The sequence below is a fragment of the Acomys minous genome (assembly GCF_964271855.1).
Source record: "Acomys minous genome assembly, chromosome: 14".
Taxonomy (NCBI): domain Eukaryota; kingdom Metazoa; phylum Chordata; class Mammalia; order Rodentia; family Muridae; genus Acomys; species Acomys minous.
The window spans coordinates 105,988,002-106,006,938 of record NC_140496.1 but is presented as its reverse complement, the minus strand read 5'-3'; the positions used below and the strand labels follow the sequence as shown (position 1 = coordinate 106,006,938).

The window sequence follows — 18,937 nt, the reverse complement described above, 5'->3', positions numbered from 1 at the left end:
CCATCTGCATCAGTGCTCGCACAGGTCAGAAGAGGGCATTAAGTCCCCTGGACTTGGAGTTATAGACAGTTCTGAGTCATCATAGGAACCAAACCCAGGCCCTGTGCAAGAGCAGAGGTGCTCTTAACCACTGAGCCACTTCTCCAGTCTCTTAAAGCAATATTTTAAGTGCCTTAAATCAATATGCTATGTTCCTTCCGTCTTCTACTACTTTTCTAAAGAGAAAACTGATAATGAAAATAAAGCATATCCCATACCTGCATGCCCAAGAAACCCATTAACTTCAGTTTTGCAAATCTGTTCTGTGACAAAAATAGCTACTTGTTTGATGGCAAACAATGGTGTATGCCAGATTACCTGTTAAGAAGAAAGAGAATTTCAGACACTTTGGTCTGTACGTCTATCTGAAGGATGCCATCAGTGTTGACCCTTCCAGTCATTACAGATGACCACTCACAGCCAGGTGTGGTGGCCCGTGCCTGGAATCCCAGCACTTGGGAGACAGACACAGGTAGAACTCTGTGTTTGAGGCCAGCCTGGTCTACAAAACATATCCAAGACAGCCAAGGCTACACAGAGAAACTCTGTCTCAAAAAACCAGAAGAAAAAACAAAAACAAAAACAAAAAGAAAAAAAAAAACCAACAACAAAACAACCCAAGGTTTCGGGATGGGGAGATGGCTCAGAGGTTAAGAGCACTGACTGCTCTTCTAGAGGTCCTGAGTTCAATTCCCATGGTGGCTTACAACCATCTATAAAGTGATCTGATGCCCTCTTCTGGTGTGCAGATGTACATTCAGGCAGGACACTGTATACATAATAATAAATACATCTTAAAAATATGTAAAGTCTAATTTTAAAATATAAGTACATTTTCCATTTAAACTTAATGACTTAATGCAGTGCAATGTAACGTTTCTTTACAGTTTATTTGTACAAACGAGTAAGCAAGAGGAGTTCCTGAGCCCAGAATGGTTAATGTGATCACTGAGATAATTACCACTTCTAAGATTGCAGGATCTTATAAAGACTTAAAAAGGAAAATATCTTGTGCGTTAGATATTAGAATAAAAAATAAAATCTGTGGGGAAATCCTGTGAGTATATTATGTGGTTAGCCCTGAAGATATCCTGATAGACAAAATTACGTCCTTCCAGTTAGAGACACCAATGGTACTGGTTGTAGATGGGATCTTGAAAAGAGGCAAGGAAAGAAATCTGGGGAAGAAACAAATTTGCTTTATATAAAGAAAAAAGTAAAAAAAAAAAAAGGTTGAGAAACAGTTCTTTTTTTTTTTTTTAAAGATTTATTTATTTCATTTATTGCATATGAGTGCTTTATCTGCAGAAGAGGGTATCAGATTGCATTATAGATGGTTGTGAGCCACCATGTGGTTGCTGGGAATTGAACTCAGGACCTCTGGAAGAGCAGGCGGCGCTCTTAACCACTGAGCCATCTCCCAAGCCCCAAGAGAAACAGTTCTTAACAGTAACCTGTGACAATCAACACTAACTGAATTCTGAACATCAGTTCTCCACTATACTGGTAGCATAGCTCCCCTGAAATAAACTAATCATTTTTCATGTTTGTTGAAAAAATGCACAATTACTCTGTTGCTTTGTAATGGTTTAAAGTGAAGAAAAATAAAAGAAAGCAATGGCAACAGAAATATAAGCAGGCAACAGAAATATAAGCAAGCAAAATACAAAAAATAAAAGCCATAAAAGTCTTCTGGAAGTAACCTGGAAGAGTTTTAGGAAATAGAAACCAACCTAGTCAACTGTATCTCTTTCCTGTATTCTCAGTGTCTGGCTTCTTACAGCTTCTGGATCTTTTTATTGAAAAACTAATTTGATTGTTCATTAAAAACAATTTTATTAGAGAGCCATTCAAATTTTACTCAGTGTGATACAGCATTGGAAAAAAACCTTGACCATTTATATAGGAAGTCAGTATAAGAATTCTGTAACTAAAACAAACTATCCTAAAAAAATTAACCTTAATAGTATAAAATTACTCTGATAAAAAGTATCCATTATTAGCTGGGCATGGTGGCGCATGCCTTTAATCCCAGCACTTGGGAGGCAGAGGTGGGTGGATCTCTCTGAGTTCAAGGCCAGCCTGGTCTACAGAGCGAGTTCCAGGACAGTCAAGGCCACACAGAGAAACCCTGTCTCAAAAAACCAAAACCAAACCAAAACAAAACAAAAAACCCGAGACAAAGTATTTTAAACGTCATTGTCTTATTTTTGAGACATGGTCTCACCCTGCAGCCCCGTGAGGCCTGGGACCTGACACACAGGGAGGCTGACTTCAGACTCAACAGAGGTCATCCTGGCTACACTTCTACATCACAATACTTCTTACTTGTCCTTTGCTTATGCTTCCTTTTCTTGGAAATGGAGACACTGTGTTGTTAAAAATCACCTATTTTCTCTCAGCAGCTTGCTAAAAGTATCAGCCTGCTCATCAAGCTAACCCAATGTTTCTTCATCTTCAGAGAAATGAGCTTCAACTTGAAATGATGACCTTTCCCTAATTCAACGAGAAAGTGTTATAAGTACCAGAATTATCCATCCTACTAATCTAGCAGATATTTCTCCCATACTTTATTATTGTATCAGTGACATTTTGCCAGATATCTTTGATAAGAAATGACATCATAACCATTTGATTGCTTGTGATGGATTTTCCTTCTGCTTTCTCAGGGGCAGAGGATGGAGGGGCATTTTTGTGTATTTCAGTTTAAATTGCTGCTAAATTAATTGTTCCTTGTAAATTCACAGTCGAAATCTGAAATTTACCAGAAGCCACTGATAAATTCCTTTTCAGTTGTATGTTTAAAACCACCAAGCAGAAATTCAATCTAATGTAACGATATGAAATTCTCATTCAATAGATTGAGGACATAAACAATTCGGGAACAGAATCCGCATCAGAGGTAACAGACGTTTCCTTTAATGAAGCATTCACTGAAAATTACCTGATTCACAAAGAAAAACATGCAGAGGCTTTTATTCCACTATTGATGATAAATATAATATATTAAGAATGTTTTTAAAAGGCAAGAGTATACTTGACACTTTTGAACACTGTAGTGTTTAAAGAAAAGTATGCTTCTGCCTACATAGCTGGGTCATGAACACAGTCTGTGAGTCTGTTAGGGACACTCCAAGACCATGTATTTCCTGAACTCACATCTGACATTTTTAAAGGCAGTTTCCTTTTCATTATTTGTCTTCTGTTCTCAGAGTCCCTAAGAGCTTGCGTTCTGGTTTTCACACACTGTGTAGAGGGGTGTGTATTACCATCAAAGAAGGTCCAATAACCATAAAAGCATAGCCCATTTAATTAGCAAAGTTAAAAATCCAGCCAGCCAATTTGATGGTGTGCCTAAAATGCTAAAAATTGGAAAAATTTTAATCTAGGGGGATGTATTATAGTTTATCATCTTTATTTTTGAAAAAAGTAAAAGGTGACGATAAATTTGTAGTAAAAACCAATGTTAAGAGAATGCATTTTAGCCAGGTGTAGTGGTGCAGGGTTTTATTTCCAGCATTTGGGAGGCAGAGGCAGAGGCAGAGGCAGAGACAGAGGCAGGTGGATCTTTGTGAGCTCGAGGCCGGTCTGGTCTACGTAGCAAGTTCTAGGACAGCCAGAACTACATAGAGAGACCCTGTCTCAAAACAAAACAAAAAAAACAAACTCTAAGAATTTGTTTTCAACCTTAATAGATAAATGCTTTTACAGCTTTATCTATATTATGAATGTTAGTACATCACTTGGGTACTGAATAACTTGGACAGAGAAGCAAATTATGCTTAAGTTATCCACCATCAAATTGAAATATGCTCATATACATATTACCTTTGTACGATAATAGGCTGTCTAGAGTCAGGCAATGTTATTTAATCAGGTATATTAATTCTATTTTCCAAAACATAGAATGCTTCTTGAAACTGCCATCAATGGGTCTCAGTAAAATTCATTAATAATGCAGTGAGTTCAGAGAAAGATGTGTTTAATAGTAACTAGTTTAAAAATAAGGTTTTTTTTTTGTCCTTCATAGCCTTGACAGCAATGTAATTCACCACTTATGGAGGTGAAGTGCCCTACCACCTACATTTTCATTAAGAATATAGATGCTAATTATCTATCTTAAAAATAGGAAGGAGATGACTCACTACTTATAACAGTGGTACCTGCCAAATCATTCAAGATATCTGGAAAAATAAAGAATCCCGAGGACCCGGACAAAGAACAAAGGAATGAAGAGCTTAATCATGAAGGAGATGAAACAGGATACGAAGAGTGCCGATCTCTCAAAGAAGCCAAGTGTCTTTCATTTGTCATGGTAATTTTTACAGGAAAAATCTAAAGTTTAGTTAACATCAACTGCCCCCTGGGTAACAAGTTTGTTTTCACAGGATGATGAAACAGAGGCCAAAAAAGGATCACATTTTCCTGGAAAACTGAAATCAACGTTTGAAGAACTGGAGCGACAAAGACAAGCAACTCGCAAGAAGCAAGCCGAGGAGGAAGCTCGACGGCGCCTAGAGGAAGAGAGGCGTGCCTTTGAGGAAGCCAGGAGGCGCACGGCAAGTACACGGGGGGGGGGGGGGGGGGGGGGGGGGGGGGGGCCAGCCTTGCCCAACCGCCCCCCCTCAGCTCTGCGGGAGGCTTACTGCAAACTCAAAGCCAGTCTCTCTAAATGAGGATGCCTCACTTCATTGTTTTATCTTTCACAGTACTGAGTGGACCCAGAGCCTAGTGTACACTAAACATGTACTCTACCACTGACACTATTCAAGTCCCAAAGGCATGTTTTGAAACTGTATATATATTCGTATACTATATATACATATAACTAATCTGTCCATTCTTTGAGTTTGGGGTATGTTGTTCAATATGCTTTAAATTTTTAATATTGTATATTAATATAAACAGACTACTCAATGTGTCTGTTTTCTCTTCGTAAGTTAAGCTGTATATTTATAATGATATGGTTGTAGGGCATTTTAAAGTCAAATTACAAATTTCACTTGAGGAGCACATGTCTACAATTCCAGCTGCTTAGGAGGGTGAGGAAGAGCACACATTCAAGGCCTGGACTACAGAGTCAGTCAGAGTTAAAGGCCAGCCTGGGCAGCACTCACATGCTCGGTGATGGAACACTTACCTAGCATGCACAAACCTGAGGTTTAATCCCTACTAATATAAAAGAAAAAAGGAAGCACAGATTCCAGTCTCATTTTGAGGATTTACAATCGAGCAGTTATAATTTTTAAAGTTATCACCAACCTTCTTGACCAACTTTCATTAATGAAGATATGAAGATTAGGACTCAACATTTGAATTTTCTAGACATTTGTTTAAAATGTTAATTACTTTTGGCACACGCCTTTAATCCCAGGCATTTAAGAGGCAGAGGCAGGCAAGCAGGTCTCTGTGAATTCTATGCTAGCCTGGTCTGTATAGTAAGACTGTCTCAGCACTTGAGAGGCAGAGGCAGGTGGATTGCTGTTGAGTTTGAGATCAGCCTGGTCTACAAAGTAAGTTTACGACAGCCAAGAATACACAGAAAAACCCTGTCTCGAAAACAAAGGCTTGGCATAGCGGAGCACGCCTTTAATCCAAGCGCTAGGGAAGCAGAGGCAGGCAGATAGATCTGAGTTCAAAGCCAGCCTGGTCTATAGAATGAGTTTAGGACAGCCAGGGCTACACAGAGAAACACTGTCTTATAAAACAAAAACGTTATTTGCTTTTAAATAATATCTGTATACTTTAATATAACTAAGCAACCTAATAAAATATTAAGCGGTTTCAATTAGTATTTAGATGAGCAAATAAATTGTGAAATTAAATTTATAAATACCAGATGACAGTCTTTTATCTGATTAGTATAAGGAAAAAACCCACCTACTTCATAGGAAAAACCTTAAAAAATTTTGAGTCAGGCTGTTGCTATAGCTCTGGCTATTCTGGAACTATGTAAACTAGGCTGGCCTTGAACTCAAGAGATCTTCCCTGTCTCTGCCTCCCAAGTGCTGGGATTAAAGGCACAGACCACCACACCTGGCAAAAAAAATTGTCACACTTTTTATTGAGTCTATTTATTTGGTTTTTCGAGACAGGGTTTCTCTGTAACCCTGGCTGCCCTAGAACTCAAATTGATCCACCTGCCTCTACCTCCTGAGTGTTGGCATTAAAGGTGTGTGCCACCATGCCCAGCTGTGTGAGTCTGTTTTTATTTGTAACTTCTGCATATTTGATTATATTATCATATAGGACATTAAAAAGAATGAGGATTTGGCCAGGCATGGTGGCCTTTAATTCCAGCTCTTGGGAGGCAGAGGCAGTTGGATCTCAGTGAGTTCAAGACCAGCCAGATCTAAACAGTGAGTTCTAGGACAGCCAGGACTATTTTAGGGAGACCCTGTCTTAGAAAGTAATAAATAATTAAAAAACTGTACTGGGAGCTTCTACAGTTGCTAACTCTGCCCTTCTACTGATCTATCCCTGTGCTAGTGATTCTGAATCTTTAGTAATGAATAGTCTCTTTATTAGGTAAATGAAGAGGATGAAAGCCAAGATACAGAAACAGTTAAAGAGTACCGCCCTGGAAAACTCAAACTCAGTTTTGAGGAAATAGAAAGGCAAAGGAGACAAGATGAAAAAAGAAAAGCAGAGGAGGAGGCCAGAAGGAGAATAGAGGAGGAGAAGGCGGCATTTGCTGAAGCGCGGAGAAGCATGGTAAGACGGAATGATTAGCCTGAGAAGCACTCACTTCTGGTTATGAGCGCCATACCTGGCAGAAAAGGTTGGAAACTATCATTCTTGTCTGGAAAGGTGACCAGATCTGAGTATCAAGAACAAGGAAAGAGAGGGGCTGGAGAGACGGCTCAGAGGTTAAGAGCACTGGCTGCTCTTCCAGAGGTTTTGAATTCAATTCCCAGCAACCACATGGTGGCTCATAACCATCTATAATGTGATCTGATGCCCTCTTCTGGCCTGCAGGTGCACATGCAGACAGAGCACTGTATACATAGTAAATATTTAAAAAAAGAAAAAGAATATCCTCCTAGTTTCCTTCCATCCCTTTCTCTGCTGTCCTTTTTCTCCTTCATTCCTGCCATTTTAATCCCATCTATATTAGATGACTAAAGTCTTTTAATTGTAATTATTTAACTTCAAAATACCCATCATTCTTTCAACTTTCCATGCCATGTTTGTTTGTAGAATGGCGATCTGATCACCCAATTTGAAGCAATTTGACATATACAACACTGCATCCTTTTTATACTTTTAAATTTTCCTTTTTTACATTTTAACTGGCTTCTGATAAATACAATAGTATCTGTGCCTGCCTGGGTAATCTTTCAACACGTATAGCCAAGTGTCTGGTTTAATCATTTGCCCATACACTCAGATATGAAACTCAGGAACCTGAACCATATGCCTTCAGTTTCATTCATGCCTAGCTAGCTATAAACTCCATTTGCTTAACCCCCTGACTCACTCTGGCTTCTCCACACTGTAATCCGTATCACTGCTGCTATTCCTTGCCTGAGATGAAGTCCTGATTGGCGTACTTTCTGGCCTGAGTCCAGGAGAAATCCTTTCATTCTGTGTCCATGACTGCAACTCAGTTCTGATCAAAGATAGAAGTGGTTATTTCCAGGAGCCAGAAAAACAAAATTAAATTGTTTTTTCATGGTAAAATATATCTGACATCAACAGCTTACAAACAAAGTTTGTAAAAATTTTGAGATTGCTTGTATTCAGGACACGATAGTATAATAAAACTGTTATTGGGGACTGGGAAGATCACTCAGCAGGGTAAAGACACCACTAAGCCCGATGACTGATTTCAATCCTGGAAAACAGCATGGTAAGAAGAGAACTGACTCCTGAAAATTTTCTCCTGACCCCGCATTGTCCCCCTCCCCACCCGCACTAAACCAGACAGATAAACATTAGAAATTAAACCTTCTGCGCATTCCCAAGCTCCATTTAACCCTTTGAGAACTGTTAAGAAAGTTGTCAGCAGGAGGCTCAGAGAGGTAAGTAGCTTGCCCAAGGTCACAATCAAACTTATTCATATCCATTTACAAAATTATAAAAAGCAGTGTTATTCACATTTCTAATTTCTTAGAGCATATAAATAGGTCTCACTATACCACTTGCCTATAAATAATGTACAGCATTATTTGTAATCTTGGACATTGGAAATACTCTGAAGCTTGCCTTCTGGTTTTGGTACCTGGTATTTCTGTTGACTTTGGAAATTACTTTTCAATCAGTTCTTCACGTGTAAACCAAGGGTATTAATCCTATGCTATTTTATAAGGCTACAGAGTTAGCTAAATTTATGTATCTATAACCTGGCCTGGTAGTTCTAAAAGTATATCAACTATTCTTTCTTTCCTTCTTTGTTTTTCTTTAAGACAGGGTTTCTCTGTGTAGCCTTGGCTATCCTGGAGCTCACTTTGTAGACCAGGCTGGCCTTGAACTCAGTGAGATCCACCAGCCTCTGCCTTCCAAGTGTTAGATTACAGGCATGCACCACCATGCCATCCTTGAACTATTATTTCTTTAAAACATCTTGGCAACAAAACTTCTGGACAACACAATTATGGCCATTTTTTTCCCCTGATAAAAGACGATGATCCAGATGTAACTGATTAGGACTACACTTTAACCGAAATGTTCTACTTTTGTGACCAGAATTGGAGATTCACTTCAATCCAATAAAAATGTCAGTATTTTTAAAGAACATCAATTTCTAATTCAAGTGATTCATTGTGTACATAAAACGAGTATTTTTTTTTGTCCAAGAGAATAGATGTAGATGGTTACCATCTTCCATACCACAGATAACCTTACATTTCTTATAATGCCCCCTTATTCAGTGATTTGAGTTGTGAACGTTTATTACCTCTGAATTTTTAGATCAACACTTTTATTCAAGAAATCTGTAAATATTACCTTTTTAGTATGCACAATTGTGGGAAAAATTGAAATGTTTATTTTAAACAGGTATTAGATGATGATAGTTCCCCAGAGATGTACAAAACAGTCTCTCAAGAAACTCTAATGCCTGGAAAACTGGAAATTAATTTTGAAGAGCTATTAAAACAAAAAATGGAAGAAGAAAGACGACGAACAGAGGAAGAACGAAGGCATAAACTAGAAATGGAGAAACAGGAATTTGAGCAACTGAGACAAGAAATGGGAAAGGTAAGGTGTACTAATATCCACTTAAGAGATACACTGGGTATCTTGCTTCATGTGTTACTAAGTACATGAGGATATCAGACCTACTTTTATGACATGTATACTTAGTATAGGCTACCATAGGTGTGTGTGTCTGAGCTGGTAAGAGTGTAGCTCGGAATGTTGCCAGACACAAAACTGAAAACTCACTTTAAGGTCCTTTTAGTGATTTGCTGTCACTAAATTGTTTCTTTTGTGTGAGCCTTGAAGGTAATGGTGTCTTGACACAATGACAAAATAATGACAGTAAAGCTACTCTTCCAAAGGACTGAGATTCAATCCCCAGCACACACATGGTGGCTCACAACCATCTATTAATTCCAATTCTAGGGGATCTGATACCCTAGTTTGACCTATATAGGCCATGCATGTAGCATACACATATCACGCAGGCTAACCATTTATACATGTAAAACTATAAAATCTGTATTTTAAAAAAAAGTAGCCAATATTGTATTTAATTGTGGGTCCAAAGCACAACAGTTTTGAGGGTATCAATACAAGGCTTCCTTTATATGAAAGGTTTAAGTTCTTAATAAGGACATTTTTTTAAATACTTAAGATTTATTTTGTATATGGATGTCTTGCCTGTATGTATGTCTGGCATCATGAACAAGCAGTGTCAGTGGAGGCCAGAAGCTGAACCCAAATACTCTGAAAGATTAGCCAGTGGTCTTAACTATGAAGGCATCTCTCCAAGGCCAGAAGTAAAACTCTTCACAGTACATACAGGATTCCATCTGTCCTGTGGCTTCCAGGCACATACTTGGTTATTTTTTAACATCCACTGTAATTTGCTGATACTCAATATACAGAAATCTTAAACTTTTGAAGGAAGAAGAAGAAATTGAAACTTTTGGATTGAGTAGAGAATATGAAGAATTAATCAAATTAAGAAGAAGTGGCTCTATTCAAGCTAAAAATCTAAAAAGCAAGTTTGAAAAAATTGGACAGTTGTCTGAAAAAGAAATACAGAAAAAGATAGAAGAAGAGCGAGCAAAAAGGAGAGCAATTGACCTTGAAATTAAAGAACGAGAAGCAGAAAACTTCCATGAGGTACACTACTGTTCTATTTGTTATAACACTAAACTTAAAAATAAATCTTAGCATTTACAGTTTGTTATTGGTATATATGCAATAATCTAGAAACTAAATAGCAAAAGGCCAGGGAGGTGGGAATGGATAGGGTGTAGAATGGCGGGGAAAAAATGCAATGACAGCCAATAAAACCTAGAAATAAGCAAATTAGGGTAAGCGACAGGCCAGTTGTCCTAGGGACACAAGAGTGAGCAGGGGTGTGTCTGAAAGCCACCAATTGTGCTATACAGTATCTACTGCCATTATATTACAGTGGCCATAGTGCACCTGGGAGGTCTGGAGGGCTAAGGGATTTCAGCATCAAGTTAACAGGTATGGCTCTTTATCACTGACGATGACCACCACCACCATCACCACAGAAACCAGCTATTAACTGGAGAACACTAGTATTTACTGGTCATGTGATGGGTTAAATCTCAATTTTAAAAAATAAGTTAATTTCATGTACATTGATTATTTTGCCTGCATCTGCCTGTCTGGGGGAGACAGATCCTGTAGAATTGGAGTTAGTTGTGAGCTACCTTGTGGGGCTGGTGATTGAATCTGGGTCCTCCTCTGGAAGAGCAGCTAGCGCTCTTAACTCCTGAGCTATCTCTCCAGCCCTCAAAACTGAATTTTTAAACATCAGAGAAAGTAAAGTTCAACCTGCGTAATGACTGGAGAAAGGCAGGAAGAGCTCAAGGATAGTCTGGCTCCAGGAGACCATGTCTTAATGCCCTAATCTATCAAGCAAACAGCTCAGCCAGTATGTAGTTGCTCTTTTGTTAAAGGTAAGCATGTAAAATCTGTAAGAATAAAACAGGCATGTTTGATGTATGAGAGCGATCAGGATGTCAGCTGTTTCCAGTGAATGATGTAAGTCCCTTCTATCCACGTTGGGTCAAATATCATTCAGAACTTAGAAAAACAAAACAAAAACCTTTGGGGGTAGTTGCTGAAGAGATGGCTCAGTGGTTCAAAGTACTGTCTGCTCTTCCAGAGGTCCTGATTTCAATTCCGAGTAACCACATGGTGTGGCTCATAACCATCTATAATGAGATCTGGTGGTGTGCACGTTACATGCAGGCAGAACATTGTACATAATAAATCTTTAAAAACAAAACAAAAAATTTTAGGTAGTTTTACAACTTCCAAGGCTAGACTTCCCCTCCTGGAGGCAGAGGCAGATTTATGTATGATCTTTTATTTTTGGCTTTTCAAGACAGGGTTTCTGTGTAATAGCCCTGGCTGTCCTCAAATCTACAACAATTTACCTGCCTCTGCCTTCCAAGTGCTGGGACCAAAGGCACAAGCCACCACGCCCCAGATAATGCTAGCCTGGTATACAGTGAGATCTTGTCTTGGGTGGGGGCTAAGAATCAAGTGTATTCATAATTATTAAGACTCTAGATTTCAAGGTCCAGTTAGCCTGTGTAATAGGCTTCTGACCAGAGACTCCACTGCCCAGTTGGGGGTGGTGGTGGTGTACTACTTTAATTCCAGCCCTTCAGGGGCAAAGGCAGGTGATCTGAGCTTAGGGCCAGCCTGGGCCAGAGTTCTAGGACAGTTAAAGAGAATCCAATATCCACTCATGCAATACTTTATATCGCCTATTTATGCAGACATGCTAAAAGTCACATGTGAGGCCTCATGCATGCTAGACACTCTACCAATAAAGCCATGCTCTCAGCCTAACCTGAAATTTTTCTTTTTTTTTCAAGACAGGGTTTCTCTGTGTAGCCTTGGCTGACCTGGACTAACTTTGTAAACCAGGCCGGCCTTGAACTCACAGCGATCCGCCTGCCCCTGCCTCCTGAGTGCTGGGATTAAAGACGTGCCACCACGCCCGGCTCTAACCTGATTTCTTAATGCTCTACTGTGTCCCAAGAGTCACTGTCTTCTTTAGTATGCTGTTAGCAATATTATCAGCCCCCATGACACTCATTCCATTTTCAACATGACTTTACTTTCCAGAGCAGCCCAAAGGTTCTAGAAAAGACAACATCAATGTTTTAAATGTTTCTGTTAGGTCAGGAGCAATTCTTTTATTAGTCAAGCCCTGTTCTTCCTTTTGCTTTTCAATTTGGGCTTTCTGTGTAGCCCTGGCTGTCCTCAAACTCACAGATCTGTCTGCCTTTGTCTCCCAGGTGCTGGGACTAAAGGTATGCACCAACACCCAGCTAAACCTCTCACTTTCTAAATGCCGTTTTGAGGAAGATATGGGAAGTAATGAATTTGCACAAGGTTTTGTGCTACTATATATCCTAATAGGATTCAGTTAGAACAATAGTTGATGTACTGGCTTAAGTGCTCTCTCACATATTTGGAAAGATTTGTGGTATTGGGAGCAAACCACCATCAAAAGTACTAGGTCTCACAGCACAGGTTGGACTTGACTGCTCTCACTTCCACTTCTGGGGTGCTGGGATGACGTTAAGGTCCCTGTGCACACTAGGCAGACACACTACTAGCAAAGCTACATCTCTAGTCATAGAACGTGTTTTTCTATAACAATAAATCACAGCATTATTGGCAGGTCATCATTTGAAGGTAAATAAACAAAACACACACACACACTCTGCACCCATCAGGTAGGTACCTAATTATTTCATGTTCTGGATCTTCCTAAATATAACTGAGTAATCAAAGCATGTAAATGCCCATAAGCCAAGATTTTCTATAAAGGTAATTAATCTACAGCTTGTTTCACACATACACACAAACACACATCAAATCCCCCACAGTACTATGCAAACATAAATGGTGAGCTTTTTTCAGAGACTAACAGTTTATGGCCGTGGATGTAGTTCCGTTGGCAGTTATGTACCTAGTTTGGCTTTCTTGCAGGACACGGGTTCTCTTCCAGGCACCCACACAGCTCACAACCATCTGTAACTCCAGTTCCAAGAATGATACGCTTTCTCTAGCTTCCATCGACACTGCATACACAGGCTGCAGGCACAACAGTCCCACATACTTTGTTAATTCCACTATATCAAAGATTTAGTAATTTATCACTTAATTGGTCTCTTCCTAGACCCATATAGCTTTCAATAGTTTCAAAGTTCACCCTTGAAGACATTAACACACCATAGATAGTTCCCATATTCCAGATGCCTCTCCACTGCCTTATGTATCATTCCCTGTCACCTGACCATTATTTGCATGACTTCATTTCTAAAGTCTCCAGACGCAGCAGAATAGACAAACCTGAAGTATTTCTTAGCCATACTACTTAAGGAATGTTTCCTGGGCATGGTGGTGCATGGCACTTGGGAGGCAGGTGCAGGTGGATAAGTGAGCTTGAGGCCCACCTGGTCTATAAAGCCAGGGCTGTTATATGGAGAAACTGTGTGTCAAGAAACCAAATTTGTTTTTAAAGTTGTCACTATATGAAGGTGTGCATAAAAATGTCCAAGAACTTAAAAAAAAAAAAAAAAACCCCAATTTGCACTATTAAATGAAGTACTGAGTGAGTTGGGCACGGCAGGCTAGGAGTCTGTAAGACACCTTATCTCACTTTCCTGAATATCACAAAGCAAACCAACCACGTTAAATATTTTGTGCCTGTAAATTACTGAATTATTAACATATAAATTTTTGGCAAGCAACATTTCTTTCTTTCTTTTTTTTTTTTTTTTAAAGGAAGATGATGTTGATGTAAAGCCTGCAAAAAAAAGTGAATCTCCCTTTACTCACAAAGTGAACATGAAAGCCAGATTTGAACAAATGGCTAAAGCAAGAGAAGAAGAAGAACAAAGGAGAATTGAAGAGCAAAAGTTACTACGGATGCAGTTTGAACAGAAAGAAATCGACGCGGCATTACAGAAGGTATGCACCTACATAAACGGAGGTGGTGCTCTAAACAAGTTTGAGTTAAGCAATTAAGAAAGGTGTCGGGCTGGAGAGATGGCTCAGTGGTTAAGAGCACTGTCTGCTCTTCCAGAGGTTCTGAGTTCAATTCCCAGCAACCACATGGTGGCTCACAACCATCTGTATATGTAATACATGTTAAAAAAAAAAAAAGTTGTGTCACACAGAGTCACAGCTCTCAAGCCACTGGAATGGTTTAAATAATGGTATAGTAAGCATGCTCCCTCCTATGCACTAACCAACGAAACCCAGAGTATCATATACACTAGCCAAGTGTTCTAACAATCAGCTATATCCCTAACTTTATCTTTTATTAAAATGACAACTTGATAATGCACTTATCTTAATATAGAAAAGAGAAGACGAGGAGGAAGATGATGGCAGCATTGTTAATGGATCCACTACTGAAGATGAAGAGCAAACCAGATCAGGAGCGCCATGGTTCAAAAAGCCTCTAAGAAACACCTCAGTTGTAGACAGTGAGCCAGTCAGATTTACTGTTAAAGTAACAGGGGAGCCCAAGCCAGAAATTACATGGTGGTTTGAAGGAGAAATGCTGCAGGACGGAGAAGACTATCAATACATTGAAAGAGGCGAAACGTATTGCCTCTATTTACCAGAAACGTTCCCAGAAGATGGAGGAGAGTATATGTGTAAAGCAGTCAACAACAGAGGCTCTGCCGCAAGCACCTGTATTCTTACCATTGAAAGTAAGAATTAATTGGTGTTAGTCCTTTGTTTTATTAGGAAATAAGTAGGACAAAATATCATTCTTCCTTCTTCTCTTTTTTTAGTGGACGACTACTAGGCTTCCTTCTTTCCTTGGAACTCTCTCTACAACTCTGGAGGGGCCAAAAAGGAGACCAGAAGTGCCACTATATTATCTTAATACATTTCCCCAAATCTTCAAAATAGGAGCTCATCTAAAGAATGCCTTTCCTAATGCACATCAGGTTCATTACCATGCTGTACAAAGTCAACATGTAGTTAACAGGGAAGGGAAATGTTACTCATTCTGTTAGAACCTCAAACAAAAGCTTTGTATTCTTCATATTTATAGCTATTATGCTTAAAGTATACACTGTTTGCATGAATACAGAAATGAAAATAAAATTGGAACGGATCAGTTTTTCTCTGTAGTACATAATTGTAGAGTCCAACTCTTCCTCAAGTGGACATACTAACAAAAGGAGAAGGATTCTTTTCACGAGAAAGGAGGAACATGGAGAAGAAAAACACAAGTAGGATTTGAGAAACTACCTCTAAATTTGGCAGAAACCAATGCCTATGCAGTTTTCCAGTGTACTGAATAGTTGTGTATTTTTCAAATGTGCAGAATGACCACACTTAAACTTAAGTATGACCTGACCTGCTGAACAAATTGTTTAATTTTAATATGAACAAACTTGTTCAAGTATTTTCTTTAACATAGTTGAAGGTTTCAGGGCCTAAGAGGATTAGATTTAGAAAAAAATTTTTTTAAATCTAAAATTCTAGCTTTAAAAATAAGTCTGTAAATGACAAGTGTAGTATTGTCTCAGCACTTGGGAAGACAGAGGCAGTTAGGTGGATCTCTGAGTTCCAGGACAATCAGAACTACATAGCGAGGCCCTGTCTCATAACAACAAAAATCTGTAAATAATGAGCTATTATGTTCTAATAGTGGGTAGTAATTTGTGAAACCATAAGAAGGTTACTTGTGCATGAAAAGAAAAGTCCACTTCCTTACTTACATATCTACCCTTTTTAAAATTTAAAGAACTTATCATTAGAATTAAAAAGGCAAAACCACCAGTACTTTTCTCACAGTAAATCTTTAATGACAGGAGTAAAGAGGAAATGTTTTACTCAGTATACATATCAAAGACACAAAAGACAAAAGCACTCTCTTATAATAATAATCACTGTACATTTATTTTTTTAAGGAAACCGTAAGGAATACAAAATTACAACAAGCACGTGCCCTTTTACATACAATGTCATTAAAGAAAAACTCTAAACCAGTTTGTAAAGTATTCAATTTACCTCAAGTCCAAGCTGCATCTCCCTAAGACACTTCCCATCACAGTAGCCATTTTAAGCCAATCTTCTTTTAACACACGGGTAGTTTCTGTAGAGAACACTTTTCTCAGGACGAAAATGCATCGAGCATGCATAAGAAAATATATATATATTTGCAAATACATTGAGTTTCTTTAGGGTAATCACCGAAGAAAATAAAAACCATGGGATTTGCTCTTTAAAAGCACTTATTTAGAAATTCCTCAGTTAAAGTTATATTAAAAGTTGGTTGGCTGACTGACAGTCAATAACCAAACAAAGAGGGTTATTTTCAGTCAAATTATTTCTAAGTATTATGAAAATGCATTTTAAAGCCAGGCAGAATTCGCAGAACTAAAAATGAGATCATCTCCAGTGATCATCAGTTATTTCTACATCAATATTCTAGACTACATGTAACTATATTCAGGAAGAACTGTTTGTAATGGCAAAGTAGTCAAGTGAACAAAAACTTCGCTTGAGACCACTAACTACTCCTATCTAAACTCACTTTAATGAATTAACTACCAATATATTTAAGAATATACTTTACAACTAGTATCAAATTACTGGCTTTAATATTAAAAATTACTTATTACTAAAAAACAAAACAAAAAAAACCCCCAGAAGTATACGCATTTCTGAAACAAACATCAAAGCAAAGAATTCTACGTATCACTAAACTAACATGTATGTCATTTTAAAAATCTGTAAACTTTTCATTAAATGAGTTTACTTTCAATCGAAACCATTCAATTTTCTACCACCCTTAAAATCTGCTGCATTCAAATCAACTGGCTCACCTTTTCTGTTTTTCATTTACTTAAAGATTGGTACTATTTAAAATGCTTACAGTACCAGTGAAGGTAATGAAGTGAAAGCTCTCACAAGACAGTCCTCAGCATTTATAAGCATTCATCCAGATTTCCAAACACTAACTACAACCAATCAACACCTGACAGACTCTAAAGATGATTCACACTGACCTGACCCATCTCTCTCTCTCCCCCCCCACAACCCCCCTCCCCCCCTCTCTCCTTCTCTCTCTCTCTCTCTCTCACACACACACTGCTGCAATAACCATATAACTTAAACTTAACAGTTTATGGAACATTTAAGTGAATAGCACTTTAAAATGAAAAGTGATCAAGAGCAGGTACATTATACCCTATACCATATTATGTATGGGAATACATTTCATATTTCTCAATTATGATTTGCCAATTTTACCTTCTACATTGAGCCCTTCTATGGTCCATGCTCATCGGCTCACCAATGGCATACACTCAAAGGATTCCTCTTTATGGGTAACTATCTCAGGACCTGATTTTATGAGCTATGATTTGGTGCTTGCAGCATCTTCAGCACTGTGTGTGAAAATGAAGGCAGTATTTTTGAATATTTTTCTTTGTTGTAAGATAAGCAGGAGTTTTTAATAGGATCAGCACATTTTAGAAAATGAATAAAAACAAAACTGATAATGGTGCTGCTTTAAGACAATCATTTAACTCAAAATATGTACTAGTTAAAAACATCATTCCTAAAAACACAATCATTTTAAACTGGCAAAAAGTAAATGCAGCGTAAGTTATTAAAATATTATAAATCAGAAACTATTGGTTATGCAGATTATGAATTGTTATTTGTTATACAGTTAACATTTCACTGATGCACATGCCTTTTCTCAAAACTTACTGCCAGTATTCCTTACTCTTCCTTGTCAGCAAATACAAGTCATGAAAACAGAACTGTCTACGAAACTGACTCCAAACGTTCGTTCCTACTGAACTACTATACTTTAAAGCAATAATAATAAAGGAGGAAAAAGAACAAAATCAAAAAGCCCATAAGGTATGGAGGGCAAAGAAAATGTCCTATCATTTATACAAACAAGCTGTGAAGGCTGTTGAAATTTCTGACAAAATGATTCCTATATCTTAACTATTTAATTGTTTTTACTGCAACATTTCTATAACTTGGAGTGGGTGGGTAAATACAAAAAGATTTGGATGTTTTTTCAGTTATAGCAGCAATCTACTTGTTTTATTTTAGTGAAAAAAATTAAAATAAAAACCATTACCCAAAATTGCAAACTGTTGTTTGAACAACTTAACAGACTTTCCACTAGACTGGTAGCATGAATAACAAAATAACATTTGGGGAAGCAGTAGCAGATTGCTTTTGAGTACACAACCACAAAAATCTCACAGGGACAACATTAATGTACTGAAATATATATATATATATATGTCCTTAGGTTGTGCTTACCTGTTGCTTTTTGCAGCAGAACCTAAGGTGGAAGGTCTGGGAAGGCACTGTGAAGTATAAATAATTGCACTGTTTGCAATTAATAAAGATTTTAAACTTTAAACGAATCAAAATCAACAGCCTCCAATTTGTGAATTATGATACTGAATCCAACTATTTCCTTCAGTTTAGTTACTAAATGCACCACTTTCCTAGGTCATCTATGCAACATCATGCAAATACTGGAATTGTTCATGTCAATACCCTACACTTAGGATCTTAACACATAACTCCTGAACTATTAAACTTCAAGCTAGAACTATGTATCTAGATCTAAATAATAGTAAGGGAAGTCACTCTAAGTTACATAAACAAGCAAAAACATTTCAAAACACCCACAATGAGCTGTACTGTTTTTCTGCCC

General features: G+C 38.0%; 2 protein-coding genes across 24 annotated transcripts in view; one reads left to right on the top strand and one right to left on the bottom strand.

Moving 5' to 3' along the window:
• Window positions 1-15,345, top strand: part of NEXN (nexilin F-actin binding protein) — a gene marked incomplete at its 5' end in the record, with an annotated part of 31,639 nt that extends 16,294 nt beyond the window's left edge. For 6 of the 8 annotated variants that reach the window (XM_084757635.1, XM_084757632.1, XM_084757630.1 and 3 more), the window contains 9 exons: window positions 2,900-2,941; window positions 4,169-4,354; window positions 4,428-4,598; window positions 6,568-6,753; window positions 9,040-9,240; window positions 10,111-10,332; window positions 13,999-14,184; window positions 14,579-14,936; window positions 15,021-15,345. In XM_084757635.1, coding sequence (XP_084613761.1) covers window positions 2,900-2,941; window positions 4,169-4,354; window positions 4,428-4,598; window positions 6,568-6,753; window positions 9,040-9,240; window positions 10,111-10,332; window positions 13,999-14,184; window positions 14,579-14,936; window positions 15,021-15,034 — 1,566 coding nt within the window. In that variant the 3' untranslated portion in view covers window positions 15,035-15,345. The remainder of the gene's footprint in view (window positions 1-2,899; window positions 2,942-4,168; window positions 4,355-4,427; window positions 4,599-6,567; window positions 6,754-9,039; window positions 9,241-10,110; window positions 10,333-13,998; window positions 14,185-14,578; window positions 14,937-15,020) is intronic. The other 2 variants (XM_084757631.1, XM_084757637.1) reach the window with 1 other exon arrangement.
• Window positions 15,346-16,115: 770 nt separating this feature from the next.
• FUBP1 (far upstream element binding protein 1) overlaps window positions 16,116-18,937 on the bottom strand; it is a 27,984-nt gene continuing 25,162 nt past the window's right edge. For 14 of the 16 annotated variants that reach the window (XR_014774665.1, XR_014774667.1, XR_014774668.1 and 11 more), the window contains 2 exons: window positions 18,535-18,581; window positions 16,116-17,633 (listed from right to left, as the gene is read on the bottom strand). Coding sequence is in view for 7 of the 16 variants with exons in the window: in XM_084757649.1 (XP_084613775.1) it covers window positions 17,603-17,633; window positions 18,535-18,581 (78 nt within the window). In the remaining 9 variants the exon portion in view is untranslated. Of the gene's footprint in view, window positions 18,582-18,937 lie in introns of all 16 variants that reach the window. The other 2 variants (XR_014774666.1, XM_084757647.1) reach the window with 2 other exon arrangements.